Source organism: Sarcophilus harrisii, chromosome 6, assembly GCF_902635505.1.
Source record: "Sarcophilus harrisii chromosome 6, mSarHar1.11, whole genome shotgun sequence".
Classification (NCBI taxonomy): domain Eukaryota; kingdom Metazoa; phylum Chordata; class Mammalia; order Dasyuromorphia; family Dasyuridae; genus Sarcophilus; species Sarcophilus harrisii.
In genome coordinates this window covers 66,252,066-66,276,002 of record NC_045431.1, presented here as the reverse complement: position 1 = coordinate 66,276,002, position 23,937 = coordinate 66,252,066, and the positions used below count along the sequence as shown (strand labels likewise).

General features: G+C 37.4%; 1 protein-coding gene across 3 annotated transcripts; it reads right to left on the bottom strand.

The window, feature by feature from the left end:
• Positions 1 to 2,333: 2,333 nt before the first annotated feature.
• ZNF330 (zinc finger protein 330) lies at positions 2,334 to 23,425 on the bottom strand. 3 transcript variants are annotated; one of them, XM_031944190.1, is made up of 11 exons: positions 23,191 to 23,425; positions 22,831 to 23,067; positions 18,107 to 18,238; positions 15,136 to 15,155; positions 14,963 to 15,033; positions 12,667 to 12,746; positions 10,212 to 10,338; positions 9,406 to 9,510; positions 6,725 to 6,771; positions 4,659 to 4,776; positions 2,334 to 3,074 (listed from the first exon to the last, which is right to left on the bottom strand). In XM_031944190.1, the coding sequence occupies exons 3-11, from the start codon at positions 18,224 to 18,226 to the stop codon at positions 2,725 to 2,727; spliced, it is 1,038 nt and encodes a 345-aa protein (XP_031800050.1). In that variant the 5' UTR covers positions 18,227 to 18,238; positions 22,831 to 23,067; positions 23,191 to 23,425; the 3' UTR covers positions 2,334 to 2,724. The 3 variants fall into 3 exon arrangements, with proteins under 3 accessions (XP_031800050.1, XP_031800049.1, XP_031800051.1); XM_031944189.1 differs by having other exon boundaries at positions 22,831 to 23,425; XM_031944191.1 differs by lacking the exon at positions 22,831 to 23,067.
• Between the last annotated feature and the right edge of the window lie 512 nt (positions 23,426 to 23,937).

Sequence of the window (23,937 nt, the reverse complement as noted above, 5' to 3'; positions counted from 1 at the left end):
ATTGAGGATAAATCACAATTTCACAACCCCCTACATTCAACTGTGAAACCCTAAAAGGAGTTGGAACGACAACTTAAGGTGGTGGGCCACAGAAAATGTGCAAATAAGGCAAACGTAAAGCTGGAACAAAATATAAGGGAAGAAAAAACAGTTGCAAGTTAAACTAGCTTACTGATTGTCAGGAAATTAAAAAGGAACATATAAAGATAATTCCACTCTAATGAGGTGTCTATTAATTGTAGAATGGCTAACGTGTGACATATAACTGCAACAGAATATTATGAAATAACTGTTAAGGTATAAGACGACAAATTTCAGGGAATCCTAAGTAGTTTGATCTGATAGAGTGAAGTAAGCAGAAAAAAAAAAAGATTAATAATAAAGAAAACATTGTAAAGAAACACTTTTAAAAGATTTGAGAACTCTTGATCAGTACAGTGACCAACCGTATCTCTTAAATGAACTACGATTGATTTTGCTTTGAAAATACTTAAGTATTTTTTTTTTAAATCAGCAAAGGGTGCTGAGAGGGTCAGCAACAGTGATGCTATGAGGCCTATTGAAAAATACTTATTTTTAAATCAGCAGAAGGAAAAGTTTAGAGGGAAACACAAAACAGTTTTGAAAGTGGCATGTTATGTATTATGTATACATATTTTAAATCAAGTAATATAAAATGTAAATTCATGGCTCCATATGCAGTCTTCATTTTGTGTTTTATAAAGAAATGTTTGGGGGCAGCTAGGTGGTGCAGTGGATAGAGCACCAGCCCTGAAGTCAGGAGGACCTGAGTTCAATTGTGGCCTCAGACACTTAACATTCCTGCCTGTGTGACCCTGGGCAAGTCACTTAACCCCAATTGCCTCAGCAAAAAAAAAAAAAAAAAAAAAAAAAAATTGCCTTTTAAGTTCAAGATTATTTTTAAAAGTCTTAAAGATGTGAAGAACACAAGGTACTATTTCATTATAAAACGATTAACTAGAGCAAAAAAGTTTTAAAGACTATCCTAGATCAGTGTTTTTTAATAAAATATTAAGACCATATATAATTCTTAGATGTCAGAGATAACAGTTCCATGACCTTTGATTATTAATATCAAAGCAAGATGTAACATATGTTTCCCCCTCATAGTTAAAGGTCAGATATAGGGACTTCCCATGTGTGATAAGAGTTCTACACAACCATTTCTCTTTTCAAATGATGAGAGTGCATGGCAAGTGAACATTACAAAGTTTTCTTGGTGAGTTACATGACTTAAGAGAGAAGTCTTAACAAACCCATACTGAAAAAAAATCAAAATGGATTAACTATGCCTATTCCTCAATGAAAACTGGTTGAAAGCCCACTTTAGCTGATATATCAGTATATATTTCTGCGTGGGTATTGCAAATGAGTGGGCGCAGAATTCCCAAAGAGGAAGAAGGCTGTGGTAAGCTGGCATTTGGGAAATTTTAGTCCCTCCCTGGCCTTGTCAAAATTTCTGCCTACAAGAATCTTAAATTTTTCCTTCATGAGCTTGTAAGGTTATGAATCTTGTAACATCACATTCTTTCGAGAGTCGACATTTTAAGTGACAAAAGGGAAATAAAAGATTAAAAAGCCATGGCAGACCCAGGCAGGGGTGCGATGTCTTTGCGATGATGACCCTCATGCAAGATGAGGCTGCAGCATCCAGGGTTGTTATGACTGGAAATAGCCTGGCGCTGTTCCCACATAAACTCAGAAGGTCGAGGGCCTTGCTGGCACCCAAGCAAGGGGCAAGAACAGGCTTTAGGAAATGATCACCCTAAGAGATAACAAGTCCTTGACATCAACCATGTCGTGGAGCCTCACAAACACAGGAAGTAAGTGCTATTATTAGGCCCATTTTGCAGATGGCTGGCCTGACTTACTCAGGGTGACTACAGCTGGGAACTGTCCCATGCAGGAGGCAAACTCCCATCTTCCTGAGTGGACTCCAAGTCCGGTGTCCTAACGACTCTGTCCCCTAGTGGCCATGATGAAAAAAAGGCCTCCATGAGCTGCTGTTTTTACTGATGGAAGGAATACCCACTCCCATGGAAATGTTAAAGAAATACATTCTTCAAAAAAGGTCTTAGGCAATACTTGAATTTCAAATTATCTTACCCCTTATACCTCTCAATGTACTAATGACATGTATAATGTAAAAAGTAAGGCCAATTCAAAAATTAATACAACATGAATATTTAATGACATTTCAGAATATATATTATATACCAGAACTCTGGTTATCTATTGGCATGAGGGACATACATTAATAAACTTCTGCAAATAACACAGCTTGTGAAATGACAAGATGGAATTAGACAATATTAAGAAAAAATGAAACTTTAATTTCCAACAAATACAATTATCTTCTATACTACCATTCCCATATTTCCAGTTCTGTTGTAAAGCCACAAGATAATAATCAGGAACAATCTCATCCATGATGCTTCAATACTTTAGTGAATAAGAATAATCATTTTCCTTGTGCCACAAATCTGATTTTGAGTTTTCTATAAAAGATCTATGCCCCTTTTCCCTTAATAAGCATGGCAACACTTTAGCACAAAGCCTAACTACTTTTGAAAACCTCATATACACAATTGACCAAACAAACTCAAACACACACAAATATACACACACACAAACACACGCACTCTCTCTCTCTCTCTCTCTCCTGTCAGATACTATCCACAGATGTGGAAGAAATGTTCATTCTTAGTCTTCGGCCTCTTCATATTGACCATAGCCACTGGTATAACTTTTTCCTAAATTCATATTACTGAATAGATCTGTGGTCTCTATATCTGAATCTTTTCCTCCTCCTCCTTTTTCTCCTCCTCCTCCTTTTTCTCCTCCTCCTGCTCCGCTTTCTCCTGATCCTCCTCTTTCTCCTGCTCCTCCTCCCCCCTCCTCCTCTTCCTCCTCATCCTCTTCTCCTTCGTAATCGTCATCTTCTTCTTCTGGGTACGCCGGTTCTGATGTAATATTCTTCCAATAGCCATCATACCCAGCAGCTCCATCCACTTCTTCGCCTCCGCTTTGCCGGCCAAATTTTAAGGAGCGAGCTACAAGAAGACAGAGGCATAAAGTCAGTACCCACCATTTTTCAAGATCCTTCTTCTGAGATATATGAAATAATTCTAATAATTGGCTGCTTTCTGACAACCCTGCCCAATCAAATTTAAAGTCCTTTCTTAAATGCTCCAATTTCATTCCAAACGTCCTATTCTATTCTTAATGGAAAAGCAACTAATGCAGTGAAAAAATAAAACATACACAGAAGATTATCCTCCAACAAACTATATAACTTGTGTATGACAGACACTTCTGCAAGACACAAATATAAAGCAACAATAATGAACTGTATATAGCAAGAATCATTTAATCAAGAGCGTCGCCATCTCTATTATCAAGTAAAACTAACAAAGGCCAGTCTCTGACAGGCCACAGCACCTGTGACTCGTGTCCCAGGCCGGCAATATTGCTGGTTTGTGGCCTAGTTTTTTACAGTGATAGGAAAACAGAAAAGATACACAAATGTATTAGGGGTGGAGAACTATTTTGTGAAAACACAAGAACACTGACATAATATGAAATTATCAAATCTAATTTCTTTACTATAATAGAAAAAAAACAGGTTTTTTTTGACTGGGTTAGAATCTTGTACAACAAAAATTCATTCTTGAGTTTGTATTCTTATAACTCACATGACTCTCCTAGGATGACTTCATATATCTTATTCTTTAAAAAATAAAATGTGTATGTGTGTATCTATATATGAAAAAGATACAATGAAAAACAGATTTGCTCCTATTTTTCTACAACTGAAAAACAAATCAGCAATTGGGTTAGCCTAATAGATATAGTTAGTCTATAAAAAAATACACCTCAGATTTTTCATCTGATCACAGCAATGTCAATTTTCCTAATTAAGCAGATTTCTGCCATTTATAAAGCTAATATGGGAATTTTGAAGTGTTTAATATAAAAGGTTAAAAAGTTATCTTAGAAACTGTGAACTGCGTTTTCTTAGAAATTGAACTACATTTTCAACATACTTTTTGGACCCCTTCACCCAAAGTCTTACTAGATAATAACTTTAAAAATGTCATATAAGAACACTAAAAATCACATCTATTTTCATTTTCCTCTTATGTAAAAAGAAGAAGTTGGGCTAGATGATGCCCAAAGTACATTTTAGCCCCAATATCCTTTTTCATTTTTATTGAACACGTAATTTCTTTGGTGATAGGAACTCCTGGTTAAGAAAACACTCTCTATCAATGCAAACTGGCAAATTCTCTTTGCCATGTGGTCCTAGTTCCTGGGACAGCGATTTGTCCAGTGTCAGACAGCTGATATGTAGCAGAGGCAGACCTTCCCAACTCTGTTGCCTGTTCCCTATCCACTATCCCATGATGCCTCTCATTTTGTGATTATGATCAAACTTAAAATAATCACCAAATATTTCTTCTAAATTTAATAGTTAACCATAAATTGATAGGAAGAAGGGAACAGGGTCAGGAGAGGAGAGAAGCTGGAAAACAAAAGTGCCAAGTCCAGTTTTCTTACCTACATGAAAACACAAAGCACACAAAATACCCCACACAACTCTAAGGCCTACGAATGAACACTAAGAAAAGTCTTACTTGACATGCTCAGATCCTTTGTCTCTTGAGTTTCATGGCCACATTTAGGACAGGGAGGTTCTTTTCCTTTTTCTTGTTTAAACACTTTGCTCCTTGTATGATCATCACAGAAACAGGCCTAAACAGAAGAGAAAGGAATAAGTGTGACATGCCTTTAACAAAGTTCATGAAATAGTCCTGATTGAGCATAGAGAGAAAGAAAGCTTCCAGAGGATCAGAGAAATCTCACTTCTGGGAAAGAATAAAGTCAGCTAGGAGTTCCTCAGGGAAATAAAGTCTGGATTAGCCCATAATTTTAAAATTGAAGACTTTAAACTTGCTACAGGGTGGCATCCCCCTAACACATGTAGCACACCACAGACAGAGGGCACTCAATACCAAAAATGATTTCGCCCCCCACAATAATAACAGATGCAATTAAAGTTACAAATTGATAATCACACTATCGATTAGCAATCTGATCCAAAAAGAAGGAAAAAGTTAAGGCTGGACATGGCCTTGTAAGAAAAAACTATTAAAAAGTTTACTCTGGCTAGGAAATGGTTAAGTGACCCACAATACTGTGGAAACATCTAAGGCACAGCTTTCTTTGCTGTTTTAAGTCGTGGATCCTTTTTGCAATCTGGTAACCTACAGCCCACTTTTCTCAGAATAATGTTTCTAAATGCATCAAAAACTGTACAGGATTCCAAAGGAAACCAAGTATATTTAAATATAATTATCAAAATCTTGAGTAAAGAAGAGAAATAAATGAGTAAGTCAATGGATAGAAAGTTAGATAAATGTTTATATATTGACTTGTAAACAAGCTAAAGCAAACTCATGAATCTGTCTGTAGAATCAAGAAGCCCCAAGTTCAAATCATGCCTTTTACGAGACCTTTTACTAGCTGTGACTCTTTATTTAACCTCTATCTGCAAAATGGGAATAATAATAGTAAATTGAACATTTACCTTCCAGGGATGTTCTGAATATAAAATGAGTTAATACCTGTAAAGTGCTTTACAAAACTTAAAAGATTTATACAAATGCTAGTTACAACAGGTAGCTTAAGTGGGACAGTGGATAATGTGCTGGGCCTGGAGTCAGTCAGGCACTGACAAGCTGAGTGACCTCGGGTCATTCATGTCTCCATTTCCTCCACTATGATAATATCATCACCTACCTCTAAGGGTCGTTGTGAGGTTCAAATGAGATAATATTTGTGACGCACTAAGCACAGTCCCCAGCACAAAGGAGGGGTTAGAGCTATATAAATGTTTATTCTCCCCCCTTTTTCTCTATCCACCAAGGTTAAGGACTCCTCTAAGGGACAACAATGGAGGAAAGGGAATGTGAATGATGTAGTCTTTTTGCTTTTATCATTTAAATTGTAGGAAAAAATAATCAATCTACGAAAACTCTGGCTAAATACAACGGTCATTGTCAATAATGGATTATGCAAGTTAAAACAATTAATGATAACTTATATTTTTATAGCACTTTTAAGATCTGGAAAGCACTTTACAAATACTCTCTTATTTTAGCCTGACAACAACCTTGAAAGCAGACAGATGCCATTATTATCCCCATTTTACAAATGAAGAGTAATTTATTTACCCAGAGCCATCTTTAGTGTCTAAAGTCAAACTTGAACTCAGCTCCTCTTGATTCCAGATATATCTCTCCTTTCTGGTAACAATATATATATATATATATTTTTTTTTTTTTTTAATAAGAGGGAAAAAAGGTCCATTTATATGAAATTTATAAAAACCCAGAGGATCCTTTTGCATGTTGTAACTTCCCCTAATGAGGGAGAAGAAATCATGGAAAGAGCTCAGATGGCATTCAGAGCGCTAGGCTTTGATCCCAATTCTGCTATTATGTGACTACAGGCAAGGGAATGGGACTTAGCCCCTCTTGATGGCTGTTTTCTATGTAAAGTGAGGGAGAGTTCAACCATTGGGTATTATCACTCAAATTCCTTCCAATAACATGCTCTAAATGAACAATCCAAGAACTTGTTGCTGAGTAAGAAAGTAAAGGAAAACCTGAGCTAAGATACACAATGGAGCCATTTCTACCTTACACCGGAGGCACGAGTGCTGTCCCAGACGATTACAGGAAACACCTGGGGGAAAAGACAAGCGTTTTGTCATTTTCAAGCTGAATCTGCCACTGCTATTTTCTACAAATTTGGATCTAAGGAGGAACCCTTAGAACTTCTAAGTCTTCTGTACCCAAGTTTAAACTTGAAAACAAGAACACACACACACAATCAAAATGGACCCCCAATGAAGAAAAGGGAAATCAACCAAACCTGCAGACACTATTTTCATTCTTGGAACTTTGCCTTTCCCTAGGTACTACAGGTTTCTCCAATTCCCCAGCAGCTAACATATTGCTACCCCCATCATCCTTAACCGTAGGAGTAACAAATCACCTTTATCCTCTTGGATCCAAGGGAAGGCCTTTCCTTTAGTCCCCCTATACACGCCATAGGTTTTTCAAAGGGCTACCCCACCCAACACCATTACTGATACCAGCCTCTGATTTTGGGGGTTCAGATACTAGCACCTCACCCTGCCAAACCCCTACCTGTATAAGGTAAGTGGATAGAATAAAAAGTTTGCTAAAAGGATGAGCAAAGGAAACAGAAGTATTGGATTTGGGAATGGACTTTAGAAAAGTACATCAAGTACTTCGGTGTTAAGAGTACAAATTTGGTTGATCTACTGTCATCGATATTAAGAATTTTGTTTTTAAGAAACACTGGCAGATCAGTTCTATTTTTCATGTTTTTTCTTCCTGCCAGTTATATCTATATTCCCAGGATCCTTCAATCTGGTTGGGTATAACATGAAGCTTTCTGCAGACTTGGCTTGTTCCCCAGTGCTCATTCCCATTTCATTGGGTAATACTGCTACTACCTTCTCCCTAGAATGTTTCACAAACACATTAATACCCTAAAGTGATAGATCCCTTGAGTGGCTACATCCAAGAGATGAAATTCATGCTGGCTCAGCCAATTTCCTTGTGGTCCCAATCACTCTCCCCTTAGGCTATGTCTTAGATAGAGGGGCCAGGTGGGAATCCAGGCCTGCCCAGATCCATCTCTCCCCTCCATGTCTCTGTTTGCCCTTCAGCCGTTAAATGAATACTGCCTGCCAGCCCCCATCCATAACTCTATGGCTGCATTATGTATGTGAGAAAAACGTTAAGTGTTCATAATAACAGCAGCTGGAATTTATACAATGCTTTACGATCTGGAATATGCCTGACATGTTATCTCACTGATTTAACTGAGAATTAAGGGTTGTTAAATGACTTGCTGCTTAACTAGTCACACACCTAGAGTCTGGAGCAGAATTTGAACTCAAGCATTCTATCCACTAAACCTCTAAAAAGTTCACTGATCAAGAAAAGTGGATATTTACCAAAGAGATTTAAAATATTCCAATAGCATGGAGTTTCTTTGCCTAATTTTAATTTTGAAATTCTCTTCCAGCAGCATGTTCTTAAAATATACAGCACAATTTTCTAGTATACTTTTCTTTCAGAGGTAATGATGACTCTGCTTATATAAAGCATGCAATAATGCAGAGATGTCAAACTCAAATAGAAATAGTAATATACAAGGACCCCCGCAGGACTACATTTTGACTTAGTTTTAAAATATAATATTATCTATGTTTTCTTATCTTTTCATTTATCTTGTTGAATACTTCCCAATTACATTTTAATCTGGTTTGAGCTACACTCTAGAATATTGCTATAACTTAAATAAAATAATTCCTACAAGTCAGTTATGTCAAATGCATAAATTATTGTATTCAACCAATTGGGGGATAAAAGTAGCCTATTCTAATATGGAACAACTGAGATGACATTTCAAGAGCCTTCTCATATCCCAACAGCAGTTGGTAAGTGAGAAAATGAAAAACAAACCAGATGGGAGAGAGAAAAAAGGCCTTTAAGAATTCATTATAGCAAACAGAACAACATTTTGAATTTACAATGAGACTGACTTTAATATCACACATCAATGATAGAGTGATCATTTCTTCTTGGGATACTGATGATTATAGAGCTTTGAGGCTTTGCTTGCATCTCTTACTGAATCTCTAAAAGATGACAGAATTATAACCCTATCATTCACAATTCCCTGCCTTTTATTCAATGTGCTATAAAATGCACAAAGGAAAAATATCAGTGTTTTGCTACACATTCTTGCAATGTGTCTAAAGGGCTGAAACTTGATTCATAATTCCAAACATTCCTATAATAGTCTCTGAAACTTTTGTCTATTAGCCTAGAAATAGTACAAGATGGTAATCTTAAAAATCCCTTAGTAGATGAACATATCTTAAAAACTAGAGATAAGGAACACATCTAAAATACTTCTTGTAATAAAGTATATGTGTATATATATATATACACACACACATATATATATATATACACACACATATATATATATATGCCTTTGAACGTTTTGAATGAAGAAACTTAGCCTACCCAAACTATCTAAGTATCAAGTCTTATGGAAAATAAGTTGTTTCACTTACAAAAATAGTAGTAATCTAAAGTCAGTAGGCTACGTGTATTGGAATTGTTTCATCCATTAATGGAAAAAAAATCAATATTCACTTAAATTATCATGGAAGGTTTTCAAGGGAAGTATGCTATTTTCCCCACCAAATATTAATATTCTTAAAGGAAAATACCTTAGATAGACATAACAACTTCAATGAAAATTACTTACATTTAAATGTTTCTGCATCTAAAACCTGGCAGCTGGCTTGATGTTCAAATTGATCATCTTCACACAGGAAGTTATGGCAAAAAGAGCAGCTGAACATTCTGCCTCCTGTTGGAATGCCCAAGACAATACCCAAACATGTTGACACAGTAAAGTTAAGTAATCTTAAGTAACACTGCTTTTAAAAATGATGTACTATTGAAGAGGAATGTAAAAAAATCTGGCAATTTTTGTTCTGATACTGTCAGACTACTTGGGGAGCTAGCTTATGATCCTCATTATCCCTTCTTCCCCACTGCCCTTCTTTGTCCCTTCTCAAATATTTCTGGCCCTAACAATGTTATGGGCCAGAACTCTGTACTTAAAACATCAAATAATATTCACAATCCCTAAATGAGACTATTTGTTCCCATTGCTTGGGTAGACAAAGCCATTAATATGTGCCCCTTTCCACACTGTCATGACAATTAATACAATTCCCAACAACTGACATAAAACTATTTCCATTAACTATAACTCTAGAAATAACTTTACAAGCAACATTCTGAATGATATTAAAAAAATACATCCTACCTATCTAATAAAGTAGAATATCTTTCCCCACACACACACACTTTATAAAATATATATATTTTTTTTTCTGAGACATTTGGGCTTAAGTGACTTTCTCAGAGTCACATAGTCACACAGCTAGGAAGTGTTAGCTGTCTGAGACCAGATGTGAACTCAGGTCCTCCTGACTTCAAGGGCTGGTGCTCTATCCACTGTGCCACCTAATTGCCCCCTACAAAATATTTCTAATAACTTACCGTGGTCCCATACACCTCTTTCACATTCAACACATTCTGCATCAGTAAGAGGGCAGAGACAAGCATGTGTACTCAGACATTTCCTCCCATGGCAAACCCAAGCTTCACAGAAATCACAGATGGCACCCTGTAACCAAAAGGGGGGGGGGGGGGGGGGGGGGGGGGGAGAGGGGAGAAATATTGGTCTTTGCCACTGACTTATACATGTAATAATTTCAAAGCTTATACATGTAATAAATCATCTGCTTTTAGTGCAATAAATAGTTTCATAGCAGGAAAGTTCACCTAGGACACAAATACTGTTGCCTGAAGAGTCAACATCTACTCACTATATGCACTTGGAAATCATAAGAAACAGAAGGAAAGGGAATAACAGCATAAAATCCATCAAATCAACAGCCTATTTATTTACTTCACATTAGACATACTATTACACATCATTAAATCAACTGAGAGCCTAGGCACAATAGCTCTTTCACTTAGATCCCCCAGAATAAATTTTAATTTTAATGTAGAATTCATGAACTTCTCCTTTGGTAAGGGCTTCTTATAATTGAATGAACTTTAGCATCAACTTTTTTTTTTTTACTTTCAAAAAGAAAAAAAAGAGTATTCACATATAATTTCTAAAGAATTGTGAAGTTTTTCTTGGGTAAATGAGATTCAAAAGCTAAAAGTGTTGTTTAAAAAGACAGCTGATGTTGTTTTTCTATGACCACTCAAAATGCATCTTTCTTGACAATGCTAAAATTTAATACAAACCAACCTCTAAAGTCAGTTACTCTAGCTCTATTGCAAGCTAAAAAGGTACACATAATAAATGTTCTTCTAATAAAACTCTTCGATCTTGTACAGTGGTAACAAAACATGGAAGAGTAAATCTGCAGAATGTTTTTGGCTTTTAAAATGGAATGCTAATGCACATGCCACTAAATGAGCCATAATTCTGAAATACAGCACTTTACTAGATATGTGCCCTAATTATGTTTGATTATATTTAAATGGTTTTATTGGTTTGTCCATCTACTAAATAGAAGTAATTATATTTCCCATTCATACACCTTAGGGGATTTTTTTTAAAGGAGAATTTGTTTTGCTTGACTATGCATATATGTACACAGCTTCTTTTCCTTTTTTTCCAATGAAGGGGAAAATATGAGATAGGGAGATAGAAAAAATAACTGAAAAAGAAAATTACACCCCCCAAAAAAAGGATAAGGCTATTAGACAAAGTAAGCTACCAAGAAACAGTGGAATCAAGTTTGCAATAATATTTGAAAGCAGAGAATGCAAAAGATACTTTTGGTTCTGAAAGCACCTCATAAAGGCCCAATATATATTACCTCATCAATTATCTCATAAGAGAAACAGTAAGGAGGTCACTGTTGCTGGATCATAGTGGAAAGAGAGGCAAATTATAGGGCTGGAAAAACAGGAAAAGGCCAGAAAGGTACAAAAAGGTTGGGTGTGAAGGGTTTAAAAAGTCAAATGGAGGCTTTTACAGAGAGCCACTGGAATTTAATAAATAAGGGGAGATGACCTAGTCCTTCAGGGATCACTTTAGCAGCTGAGTGAAGGATGGACTGCAGTGAGGAGAAACTTGATGAAGTGGAACCAACTGGAAGTCTACCGTAAAAGTCTAGATGTCAAGTAATGATGACTTACACCAGGATGAGATGTGTTAGAGGAGGGTTGGGTACATATATAACAAGAATTACAAAAGTAAAATCAACAGTTCTTAGAAATTATTGCATATGGGGAAATGAGAAAGAACAAAGATTCAAGGACGATACCTAGACTGAAAGACCCCAGGCTACTAGGACAACATCAGTAAAGGAAGAGGGAGGATTTAGGGAAAAGATAACAAGCTATGACCCCTGAGAGGTCTACTGGACATTCGGTCCAAAATGTTCAAGACAAGTCGTTGATGCCACAATGGAGAACAGAAGAGAGATTCAGGTATATAGATCTGGGAATCATCTCCATAGTGATAACTGAATCCACTGGGGCTGATGAAATCATTGGAGGAGAGAATACAGAAAAAGAAGGAAAAGCAAAGGTCTCCTTGGGAGACGGACATTGAGCTAAGTTTTCAAATAAAAAAGTACTAGTTGAAAATCCTTTTGTTTCTAACACTTGACCTAAGTTAACTGTTTATTTAACAAAAGACCTGAATCTTGGTTAGGGCTCTTAAGATACTGAAAAATACCTAGCTGAAAATCTTTCATTAAATCAAAACTGAGTAACATTCTCTAACAAGGGGCAAATCATAGATAAAATACATCTTCCTACTATTATTCCTACAATTTGCATTCCTTGATCATAATAACAAAAAAATATATACACGAGTAATAAAGCAGAAGTTATTTGGGGATTAAAAATCATCCATGAATAATCCACAAGGGTTGACAATTCAGAGTGACTCATATGGGTTAGAAAGACAGACAATGCTTACCACCATTGAAAGGCCAGTACTATATACACCAGCATGCTTTATGACACAATCTGAAGACTTCATCATACATTTTGTTTTTCCTATGTTTAAAAAAAAAAAATTCAAAAATGTTTTAAACTAACTTTGAAGAGTAATACAAAAATATCTACTAAGCTTTCTTCTTTTTTTTCCTTAGTGAACTCTCCTACAGAAGTCCAAGAGTAAAATAAATTAAATCAACATTCTTTATTACTTATCTGAGGGACTAGGAGAGTGGTTATAACTAAGATATCTAACTTCGCATGGGAATTCTTTCAAGATAAGTAATATTAGTAAATCTAAATAAATATTTTGTGCAATAGTTATTTACATACAAAATCACACCAAATATAAGTTTATGCACAAATTTATAATCTAGTATCAATATTAAGAATCTTGTGACACAAAAAAAGAAATTATATATGTCACACTTAAAAATGTACTCATTACTATTTAATAATCATCTACTTCTGTTATGTTTATTATCCAACTTAATATTCAGCCTGGTTCTGTGGAGGGGAGGGGGGAAATAGAATGGGAATCAGGACACACAGATTCTAGACCTAGCTTTTCCATTAATTACTACTTATGTGACACAATCTCTCTGGGTCTGTTTCCTCATCTGCCAAATAACTACTTGGGGCTATTTGAACTCTTAAGTTTCATTCCACTAAGATTCTATGAAAATGCTTAAATTTTTTTAAAAATCACATTATTTCACATTGTATATGTGTGTGCGTGTGTGTGTGTGTGTGTGTGTGTGTATAGATAGATATTTTAAATCAGTTTTAATATTATGGATAATTTTCATCTTACAGCATTATATCAAGTCTGAAATCAAGACAAATAATATTTACAGAACTTATTCCATGTGAATTTATATATTTGATTAGTCATGCTAACCATTTTCAGAAAAATAAATTATTTTAAATCTGATGTAGAAACCAATGACTCCAGAAAAAGTCAATGGAAATCACTGCTGATAAAATGAACAATCCCAACCTGTGGCCCAGTAGGATGACAAAAAAATCAAGAGGAAAAGTAAACCATTAAGGATTATATAAATCTCAATCACCATTTTACAACATTTCTGCCTGCTTATGGAACAAAACCCATGAGACAGGCAATAAGGTTGCTGGGGATGAGAGATGTACCAGAAAATAAGGAAACAGTTCTATCCCAGCAACGATCCAGCATGGGGATGTTGGTACAGCATACATCAAAAATGCTTCCTTCTCACTGGAATAATGAATGGAATAATTGGAATAATCTACTATTACCCATGAAATAATAATCCTTTACTCACTTATCATGGTCTACTTCCCAAAGTTAGGAAAATGATCTCTCAATCTTTCTTCAACTTCCTTATGTAACACCCAGATTCACATTTTTTAGACAACATATTCCAAATTAACTTACACGGTAGATCAGTGATTTACTCAGCTTAGTTTTTCTGTACCTAGCTCTAAAAATGACATCAAAATAGTTTGTATAACAGTATGATAAATAAATAGCTCTCTACAACATTACTTTCAAAGGTTACACCCTTATACTGCAAACTCTCTTTTCATCCTGTATCTATCACTCATGAACGCATATAAATCGTTTATAAACCTGCTTCTCTTTTAGATTGAATGACCTTTCATGATGACAGGTGCCATTCTTATTATCTCAATTAAGTAGTAAATACCACATCCTACTCTATTCTGAACTGAAAATAGGTTGGTAGAAGGGATTGAAGAATCCCAAGGTATCTGCTAAGTACCTGGCAACAACAATAACAACAAAAACAAGAACAAATAATAAGTTTTTTTTTTAATATCCAAAAAATAAGAACTGTCCAAGCTATTACTAGCCATATTTATTAAAAAAAAATCTTCAAATTATTAGTGAAATGCAAAGAGGGTCCATTTCATATCCATCAGTTAGCAAGTGTTAACAAAAGGGATTGATTTCTAAATAAGTGAATCTCTATAATTAAGATGTAGAATATTAGTTATATAAAAAATTACGATTTTTCTTTAAAAAGGGGTAGCCTAAACCTCTCATTTTTTCCTCTGGATTTTATTGATTCTTAGTTAAAAGGACAATTTACTTTTCTGCTACTCAAAAGGCAGTATATTTTAACATTAAGTTTATCTGGGAGACAGATTGCTTATTACAAGCAATTATAAGGTTGCTTGTAAAGAACATTCAGGTTCAGATCAAAACCTATTGACATTACAAACATAATGCTCTGCAAAGAGAAAGAAATGTGTCTTTTGTCATATATACTTACCACATTGTGCGCACAAGGGTAGCTTCTGCACAGAATTACAAAAGTAACAAAATGCTCTATTCTTCTGTCGCCTTATGTGAAATAAAAAAAAAGTGAAATCAACAAATTATAAAAAAAAATGAAGTAAAAATTTCATAATGAAAAGAACAAAGAAATAATAGTTAATTTTTTACCTTTGACATTTATCACATTCCTGTAAGAAAAAAACAAACAAACATTAAAAACTTCTTTCTATTGGCATAAGATGGTAATGAGAATTTACAAAGGTTATAATTTTGATTAAGTCAATACACATTTTAGGTGAATATATACAAACATAACTAGGAATATTAGGCTTGGGTAAAATCACATATCACATGATATATATATAAGATGCTGAGATATGGAAACAGAAAGAAGACAGGGAAAAATTGGAGTTATCACAAGAAAAAGTTATATCCAGGAATGAAAAAAGGCAAACATAAGAAATTAAAAGAATAGAGGAAATGGTAAAAGAAACAAGGACTTAAAAAAAGATAAGCAAAATCATGAGAATAAGAGAGGTATAAAATTTTAAAGTAGGGAAAGCTTCCAACATAGCTCAGTGGGACATGATGAATATGGGGAGATTGTTTTTAAAAGGCAGATGAGGATGTATCAAATGCTACTTTACATCTTCGAATAATCCCACAAGCAGCCCAGAAATTGTTAGCCTACATTGTTCATTCCCATATTTGCTACAAAAACCAGAGAGGAATTCCTCCTGGAAAGGCAATCTACAAAAATGGGCAGGGGTAAGAAGTGTGTAGGAAACACGGGTAAGAAGCACGTAGAAAACATGAAACAGAAAAGGGAAGGATCATCTGTATAAGCAAAATTCAGAAAAATGTAACATTTATCCCATTACTACTCCGTCCAAGGAATATGCTAGACCAATATAAAATAATCCTTTGTTACTGAGGGAATATCAAGACTTCAAAGAAAAGAGAGGACACCTGGGCTAAGGTTTGAAGGAAGATCAGGAAGAAGAGGAGATGGTGGAGAAATAATCCTGGTAAAAAGATTCAAACTGAGGAGGGTCATAATTGGGAAACCCAAGTAAGTACTGAATCATCTATCTGGCTCCTCATCTCACTCCAACTCCAACTAGGACAGTTCCTTCAAGAGAAAGAATTGAATGTGCACAGACAACCCCATATCTGGTGTAGTTAATATCTGTGATAATCAAGAATCAGTGAAAATAGCTAGGTACTTTTTTGGAGATTCAGCTGGCAAAAATAACTACACCATACATTTGTATAAGTGGGTAAGCAAAAAAAAAAAAATCATGAATGTAGAGGGAGCTGCAGAGATGAAAAATGAGTTAGGGAAGTAAGAAGTAAATACAATAGTATACTCACTATTTCCCCTTCCCTTACCTCTGACTGCTGCTGACCAACTATGGCTTAATCCTCTATGGCCATTTCTCTGACACTTTCAATATAAAAGCCTCTCCTCTATGCCTTCCTATTGGGCTTCATCCATTTCATAAGGTATGGAGTCAATAGCCATGGATATAGGGACTAAGAAGATGGAGTTGAAGCTAGATGGCCACACTTTGAGAGCTTGGGTACTCCTATGTCCCCACAGAACCACTGAAGAAGAATAGCAAGTCCTTAAGGTCTGGTAAGCCATAATAGTGACTATTCTTTCACCCTAAGATCCCTAGGAGATTCTGAGACTGTGCTATGCAGTTTTTCGCAGAGCGTATTTCCTTCAAGTCTCTAAATATCCCAGTATATTAACATCCCAAAGATAAAAGAGATCAAGAATGTTGGTAAGCTTCCAATGCTAACTAACCAGGGCAAGAGGAGAGAATGGGACAGAAGTTTGCTGATCCCTTCCAAGGGCCCATCATTAAACTTCTCATAAGTATGACCTAAGAGCCAGAATTTGAAATGCCTGAGTAGCAAATAAAGATATAGCAACATACCCTTACATCAATATAAAACATTATTTTGGAAACAACTTTTCTAAACTGACAATTAAAGAAACACTTCCTATTAAGATAGATGCTCTGTTTAACACATATCATATTGCTAGGTGTTTTATGGAATGAAATATAATCAGTGCAGAAATCAGAAGAGATGGACATACATGGACATAAACATCATCCCATGACATCAAATTCTAGACTAAAATTAAATGTGACAGCACAATGTAAATAGTAGAACTCTTAAGTTTTCACTATAATTTGTAAATAACATCATCTAGCTTTTATCACTATCTGCCCTGAACCATTACCTCTTTTCTTTCTACATTCCCATTCCAAGTTTCTCATCAACTCCCACAGATTGATTCTCATCTACACACTGGTTGATGACTACCACAAATCCATATACTCAGCCTCAATCTCTCTCCTTAATACAAATCCTGAATTCGTATTCAAAATACAAATACAATTCAAAATACAAAAACAAATGCCTGTTGGGTATCTCTGCCATTGGGTATCTCTGCCACAATCATAAGCACAATATGTCTTCATTATTAGAATTCATTATAACAAATGGAATTTTTATAGAATTCATTATAACAAAATCCATCCCTCCTCCAAACTGGAAATTTTCTTTGGCTCTTGTCTCCTTCTCCACATCCATTCAGCTGCCAAGTCTCATCAGCTTGATCTTCATGGCATCTCTTATTCCTATTCTTCTTCCTTCTACTCGTAGATAATTATCTTTAAAAATACTGAAATAGTCTCCTTAGTGGTTTCTGTGCTTCTATAGTCTCTCTCTTCTCCAATTCAGCCTCTATACAGTTGCCAAATTAATATTATTAAAACACAAATATGACCATGTTAAAAAAAATTTTAGTGGTTCCCTAATTCTCTAGAATAAAATATAAACTCTTCAATTTGGCATTTAAGGCTCTCCACAATTTGGCTCCAGCTTATCTTTCTCTCTATCTCTCTCTCAAATATATATATATATACACATATGTAATAAACATATATGTAAACCCAGTAGAATATAAGCTCCTTGAGGGCAGTGGCTAGTTTTTCTCTTTGTATTCTAAAAGTCCAGGACAAAGAGAGAGAGGGGGGTGTGTGTGTGTGTGTGTGTGTATGTGTGTGTGTGTGTGTGTGTGTGTGTGTGTGTGTGTATAAAATGAATTGAGGGAAATTACCATTGAAGCGTTACATGGATGTTTAGCTAAGTTGACATTGCTTCTTGCTGCTCTTAGCTGTTTTTCACGCTCTCGGCGGCTTTCGGCCTTTTTTCTTGCGCCCGTCTTCTTTTTAGGCATTTTGCTTGCTTTCTGCACATAAGAGAAAAGAAAATTTGATAGCTGGCTGCATCAACTACTTTAATCCATCTAAAATTATATAACATAATGTTCCCTCAACTGGATAACATATTATTTATCCTACCTGACAAAGAAATTAATGATAGTCTTAAAAACACATAGCTTTTTAAAATAAAGCACTTATTTGCATTCAGAGAATGATTCCAAAATATATAAAACTCCAAAAGCAGACAGCATTTATTTTGAAAACCAAGACAACATTCATTGTAAATTAAACTTTATTTGTGCTGAATTCTTCCTTGCCCCTCAAAAAACAACATCCAAACTTCTTTTTTGAAGATAGTATCACTAGCAGGGGAATAGATATAATCTTTTACTGATCTAAAATATAGTATACTTCCAAATGATATAGCAACATGAACAGGTTTATAATTTACCATTACTGCTGAAAAATGAAATAAATACACTAACCATGACAGCCTTATTCACAAATGCATTCTCTCTGAAAAGTTATCAGCATGACTTCTATGTAACCTACTTTCAGAGCACTGTTTCCTGCATGAAATCTAAGTTATAATTAAGAAATTTTAATATAATAAAACTTAAGTTGAAGTTCTAATATATTAATTTTCTTCACTTAAGCTACACAGATACCACTCTCAAATTTAGTAATTTCCTTATTTAGTCAATTGGGAATTAACCATTAGCTATACTGCAATCTCTGAAGGAAAAATTTATAAATTACCATAATTTAGGTGATCCTAACTTTACAATAAAATAACATCAGGAAATTAAAATCTAATTAGCATGAATCAAGAAACTTTCAAATAAATCATTTTTATTGCCTATCTATCATTAAATCAAGTAAAACTAAAAAGCTCATGCAGCTCTGGAGTTGAGGCTAAGCAATGTGAAGTCCCAAAGAATTGGTATAACCTATCTTAAAATGTAAGACAGTGACTTTTTCATTTGAAAAATAAACTCTACTACCTTAAGAATATGAGCTGTCTTCTCATGGAAGATGTGTGCAAAAGTCATAGCATCACAAAGATAGAGATGGAAGGAACTATATATACATCTGCTACTCCTCTCCAACTATATAATTTTACAAAGTAGAAAAATGAGACTCAACAAGGTTAAAAGATTTGCCCCAATTCACAAAGCTAATGAAAAGCAGAGACAGGTTTCAAGTCCCAAACAGAAAAGAATTCATTCACCACCAAACAGACAGCTTTACCTTATGAATTTATAGATGACAGTAATTGTATCCAGACTTAGAATGCTACAGGGTTTCCTCCAAGAAATACACAGTTCTTTAAGAGGTGGAACAAATCAAATCAAAGGGGAAAAAAATGAATGAGGAACGTACAGTGAGCAACCATAATATGCTGAAGTTGGACAGGTGTGATTCTACCAGTACAACGTGCTTAATTGCTAACAACAATGGTGTAGAAGAAAAAGCCCCTGGATTTAGAGTCAAATGAGCTAAATTCAAATTCTTAGTAGCTACTTAAACTTGTTCTCTGTGGGCCTCATCGGGCCTCAAATTTATTCTCTATAAAATGACAGCACTCAATTTAATCCATGTTCTAACTTTCAAGGCAACCAATCCGTGTGTCCAGTCATCTGAGCAACAACTGAAAAGAAGATACTAAGCTTGTAGGTTGGTCAAGAGATTGGTTACTTGGTGTTTAGCTTCTTGAAGGACACACAATAATAATACAACAGCTTACTATGACAAAGGCAACATTACTGAATTGGGCCTAAAGCCACAAATCTAAGAGAATGATGAAGCAAGCTGGGTTAGCCCCTGGGAAATTTAAACATAGCAGGCAACACAAAGTGCTTATACAGCACTTGAACATGAATCCCATCTACAACATTTAGGACAAGTAATCATCTGAATTCCACTTAAAAGACTTCAGTGAAGGGGAAAGCATTAAAGGCCCAGGAGAGACTTCCTGATACTGAAACTCATTCAGAGTTTGTCAGCCCATGGGACTCTTACTGCAGTGCTCGTATGAGGTGATGAAAGGCTGAAATAGGATCGTGACTGTGATTAAAAGGGAAAAGTTAGGTGCAAGAGATTCTATGAAGATAAAATTGGTAAGTCTTGGCAAATGACTGGCTGTGGAGAAGAGGGAAGAACCAAGGATAACTCCCAGGTAACTGCTCAGCCCAGGGGACATATTTTTATTTAATGAGTAACTGAAGCAGGGTTGGAATCAGAGGACCTGGGTATGAGTCCTGGCTGTCACTTACTCACATCACTGTCTAAATCATGTAAATCATGGAGGCTTCTTTGGGCCTCCATTCCCTGTCTAGCAAAGGGATGCTGAATTGGATGTTCTAGTCTCGATGGCATGGTACATTTGAAAGGGCTCTGAACCAAAGTTCAGCTTCTGCTTCTGACACACTCTGCATGACCTCAGACAAAACCCTGAACTGGCTCCTCATCTGGAGAAAGAAAGGCTGGCACTGGCCCCTGCTGGGCGAGCCAGCTGGCCTCCAAGACGCCTCTGAGCTCCACACATCAGTGATGCTTAGGGCAACATTTTTTCTATGGGGAAAAGTCAGTTAGGTTTTCAGAGGTCTAAGAGAACACCCTAAGACTAGAATCTTCTTCCAGCTCAACAACTCTTTTATGCTCAAAAAAGGACAGACTCCCCAACTGTTAGTACTCAGGAACTGAATCACTGGAAAAGACTCTTGTTCACAGAGTTCAAACAATCTCATCTTGGGGAAGCCTTAATGGACAATTGGTTCAACTTGTAGTAACTAGAAAAGATTCCCTTCTAGAATACCCTCAGCAAATGGACTTTCTGCTTATACCTAAAGACTCCCAAAAAACAGTTAGGGCGATTGGGAGGGATTCCATAACCTTCTCAAAAAACCCAATCTACTTTTGGTAGTTCTAAAATTTCATTAGTTTTTCTTCACAGCAAACTTTAATTTGCAGCTGTCTTATGCAATTAAAGACAGGTAATCACAGTGGATAGAGTACCTGGCCTGGAGTCAGAAATTCTTATCTCCTTGAATTCAAATCCAGCCTCAAACAAGTACTAGTTGTGTGACCCTGGGCAAGTCACTTTGCCATTTTTGCCTCAGTTTCCTCATCTGTCAAATGAGGTGGAGAAGGAAAAGGCAAATCACTCCATTATCTTTGCCAAGAAAACTCCAAATAGGGTCATGAAGAGTCAGACACAACTGAAAAATGCCTAAACAACTCTGCAACTAAGAGGGCCAATTTCCCTTATTAAATGACCCTGTCTATTAGGGCAAGGATCATCTTTAACATCTAGCTTTTAATAAATGTTTGTTGAAAAAAAAATTAATTGCTTGGCAAAATTTCTTTAAAGAGCTGAGTAAAAACTTATACATAATAATAAAATATTAAACTACAGTCAGTAGCAACCCCGAGTTGAGAACTGGTGATGCTAAGTTTAGAGCTATTCCCATTTTGATTTTATATCCTCAGTTGAAGAGGGGGTGTTTAACCCATATTTGTTAAATTGATCACATCTCTCAGGACTGCTTTAAGGATCAAATAAGATTTTATATATATATATATATATATACACACATATACATACATACATATACATATGTATATATATGCATATATACATATATCCATATATGTATATGCATATATGTATATATATGCATATATACATATATCCATATATGTATATGCATATATGTGTATATATGCATATATACATACACATACATATATATGTTTTTCCAATTTGTAAGTGCTCTATAAATGTCAATGATTATTATTTTTAGACTACTGTTAAAGAAAATCCTAAAAGAAAAAAATTGTGCAGTATCGATAAAATACATCTAGACTTTTTCCAATGCCTATCTTACATGGGACAGAAATTTTCAGAGAACTCTTTAGATTCACTTTCTCTGGTCTCTCCACAACCCTAAATTCCATTGGCAACATTTAAGAAACCACATGAGGAATGCAGAGTGCAAAGAAATACAAAAATACTTCCAAATCTGACAAAAACTTATGGGAAGACTGGAAAGAAACTGGGCAGATAGCCTGTTTAGGGCAACAGTCCGCGCCATATGCCACAAATAAGCTCCACACTTTCACTCCACCATTTTTTTGGAGTAAAAAACCACAGGAAGCTGTCCTTCACAAGGAAAGATGGGTGCCGTTGAGTGAGCTAGCTTGTCTCGACCTATTTCCTCATCTATAAAACTAGGAGTACGGGCCAGATGACCTCTAAGATTTATGATAATTTTATGATAAATTTATGATAATTTATGGGGTTAACTTCGACCCTAAGGAACGGGATCCACCACATAGGTCAGTGATGATCACATAAAATTCAAAGTTTTCTGGACAAAAATCAATGTAAAATGAAAATGAAGGCAACCACACGTGTGGGGGGGGGGGGAGCAGGGGGAGGGGGAAATCTCTGAGTTGAGAAAAAGCCCTTTAGTTTGGTCAGAGAGAGTTGGATTTTGTTTCTTTATTTTTTCATCTTCCAGAGGTACATTCGGCTGCCCCCCTCCCCCCTCCCGTTTCCCCCCCCCCCCCCCCCCCCCCCGGGGAACCGCCGTTTTTCTCTTAAATGTCTTACTCTGGGAAACTCTGAAGTTGCCGATGTCGCGCTTTCATCCCCCAGTGAGGCTGCCTCCGGTCCCGAGGCGGAAGGGAGCCAGAGGCCAGCTGGCCCGAGCCTACCAGCGGAACGCAGAACCCGTCGAGATTAAGAGCAGAAAGTTCGCGTTAGGCAGTGGGAAGGCCGCGGGCGCGAATCCGGCCTCTGCCAACTGGACAGGGGTCACTTCCCCTCCCTGAGACTCAGTTTCCCCATCTGTAAAACAAGGGGTGGGGGAGGGGGCAGGAGCTAGACGGCCTCTCGGGTCGCTGCGGACGTCGCCTGGTGACCGAGCCCCGGGAGAGGGCTCGCCCCCTTCCCTGACAACGTGGAACTAACCTCCCACTGTGGCCCGGGCCGGAGGGAGGGACCTGATCCGGGGACGCGAGCTCCCCCGGGCCCGCCCGCGGCGATGGTTGAGCTGGAAGCCGCCGCTGCCTCCTCCCCCCAGGCCCGGCTGCCTGAACAATGAGCTACGGCGGAGCCTCCCGCGGGCCCCACGCACACAGAGGCTGTGTGACAGCGACGGGGCGGGCGTGACGGCGTCAAAGGCAGATGCGGGCAACCGGGCCGCACGGCGCGAAATGACGTCAGCGCGCCGCGCGCCGGCACGTAGGGAAGCGCGACCGCTTCCATCCCCGCCCCCTCCCTATTTGCCCCGAAGGGCGAGGCGGCCTTCCAAGGGGCGGGGCTGCCTCCGAGGGGCGGGGCTGCCTTCCAAGGGACCGGGCTGCCTCCGAGGGGCGAGGCGGCCTTCCAAGGGGCGGGGCTGCCTCCGAGGGGCGAGGCTGCCTTCCAAGGGGCGGGGCTGCCTTCCAAGGGGCGGGGCTGCCTCCGAGGGGCGGGGCTGCCTTCCAAGGGACCGGGCTGCCTCCGAGGGGCGAGGCGGCCTTCCAAGGGGCGGGGCTGCCTTCCAAGGGACGGGGCTGCCTCCGAGGGGCGGGGCTGCCTCCGAGGGGCGAGGCGGCCTTCCAAGGGGCGGGGCTGCCTCCGAGGGGCGGGGCTGCCTTCCAAGGGACCGGGCTGCCTCCGAGGGGCGAGGCGGCCTTCCAAGGGGCGGGGCTGCCTCCGAGGGACGAGGCTGCC

Bases quoted from the DNA above. Each gene is read 5' to 3' on its own strand.
- ZNF330 (XM_031944189.1), bottom strand. From the start codon at position 18,226: ATGCCTAAAAAGAAGACGGGCGCAAGAAAAAAGGCCGAAAGCCGCCGA. The intron at 15,156-18,106 runs GTAATTTCCCTC...TTTTTCTTACAG, and splicing joins ATCCATGTAACGCTTCAATG to GAATGTGATAAATGTCAAAG. The intron at 6,772-9,405 runs GTAAGTAATTTT...CTTTTCCCCCAG, and splicing joins AGATGCAGAAACATTTAAAT to GTGTTTCCTGTAATCGTCTG.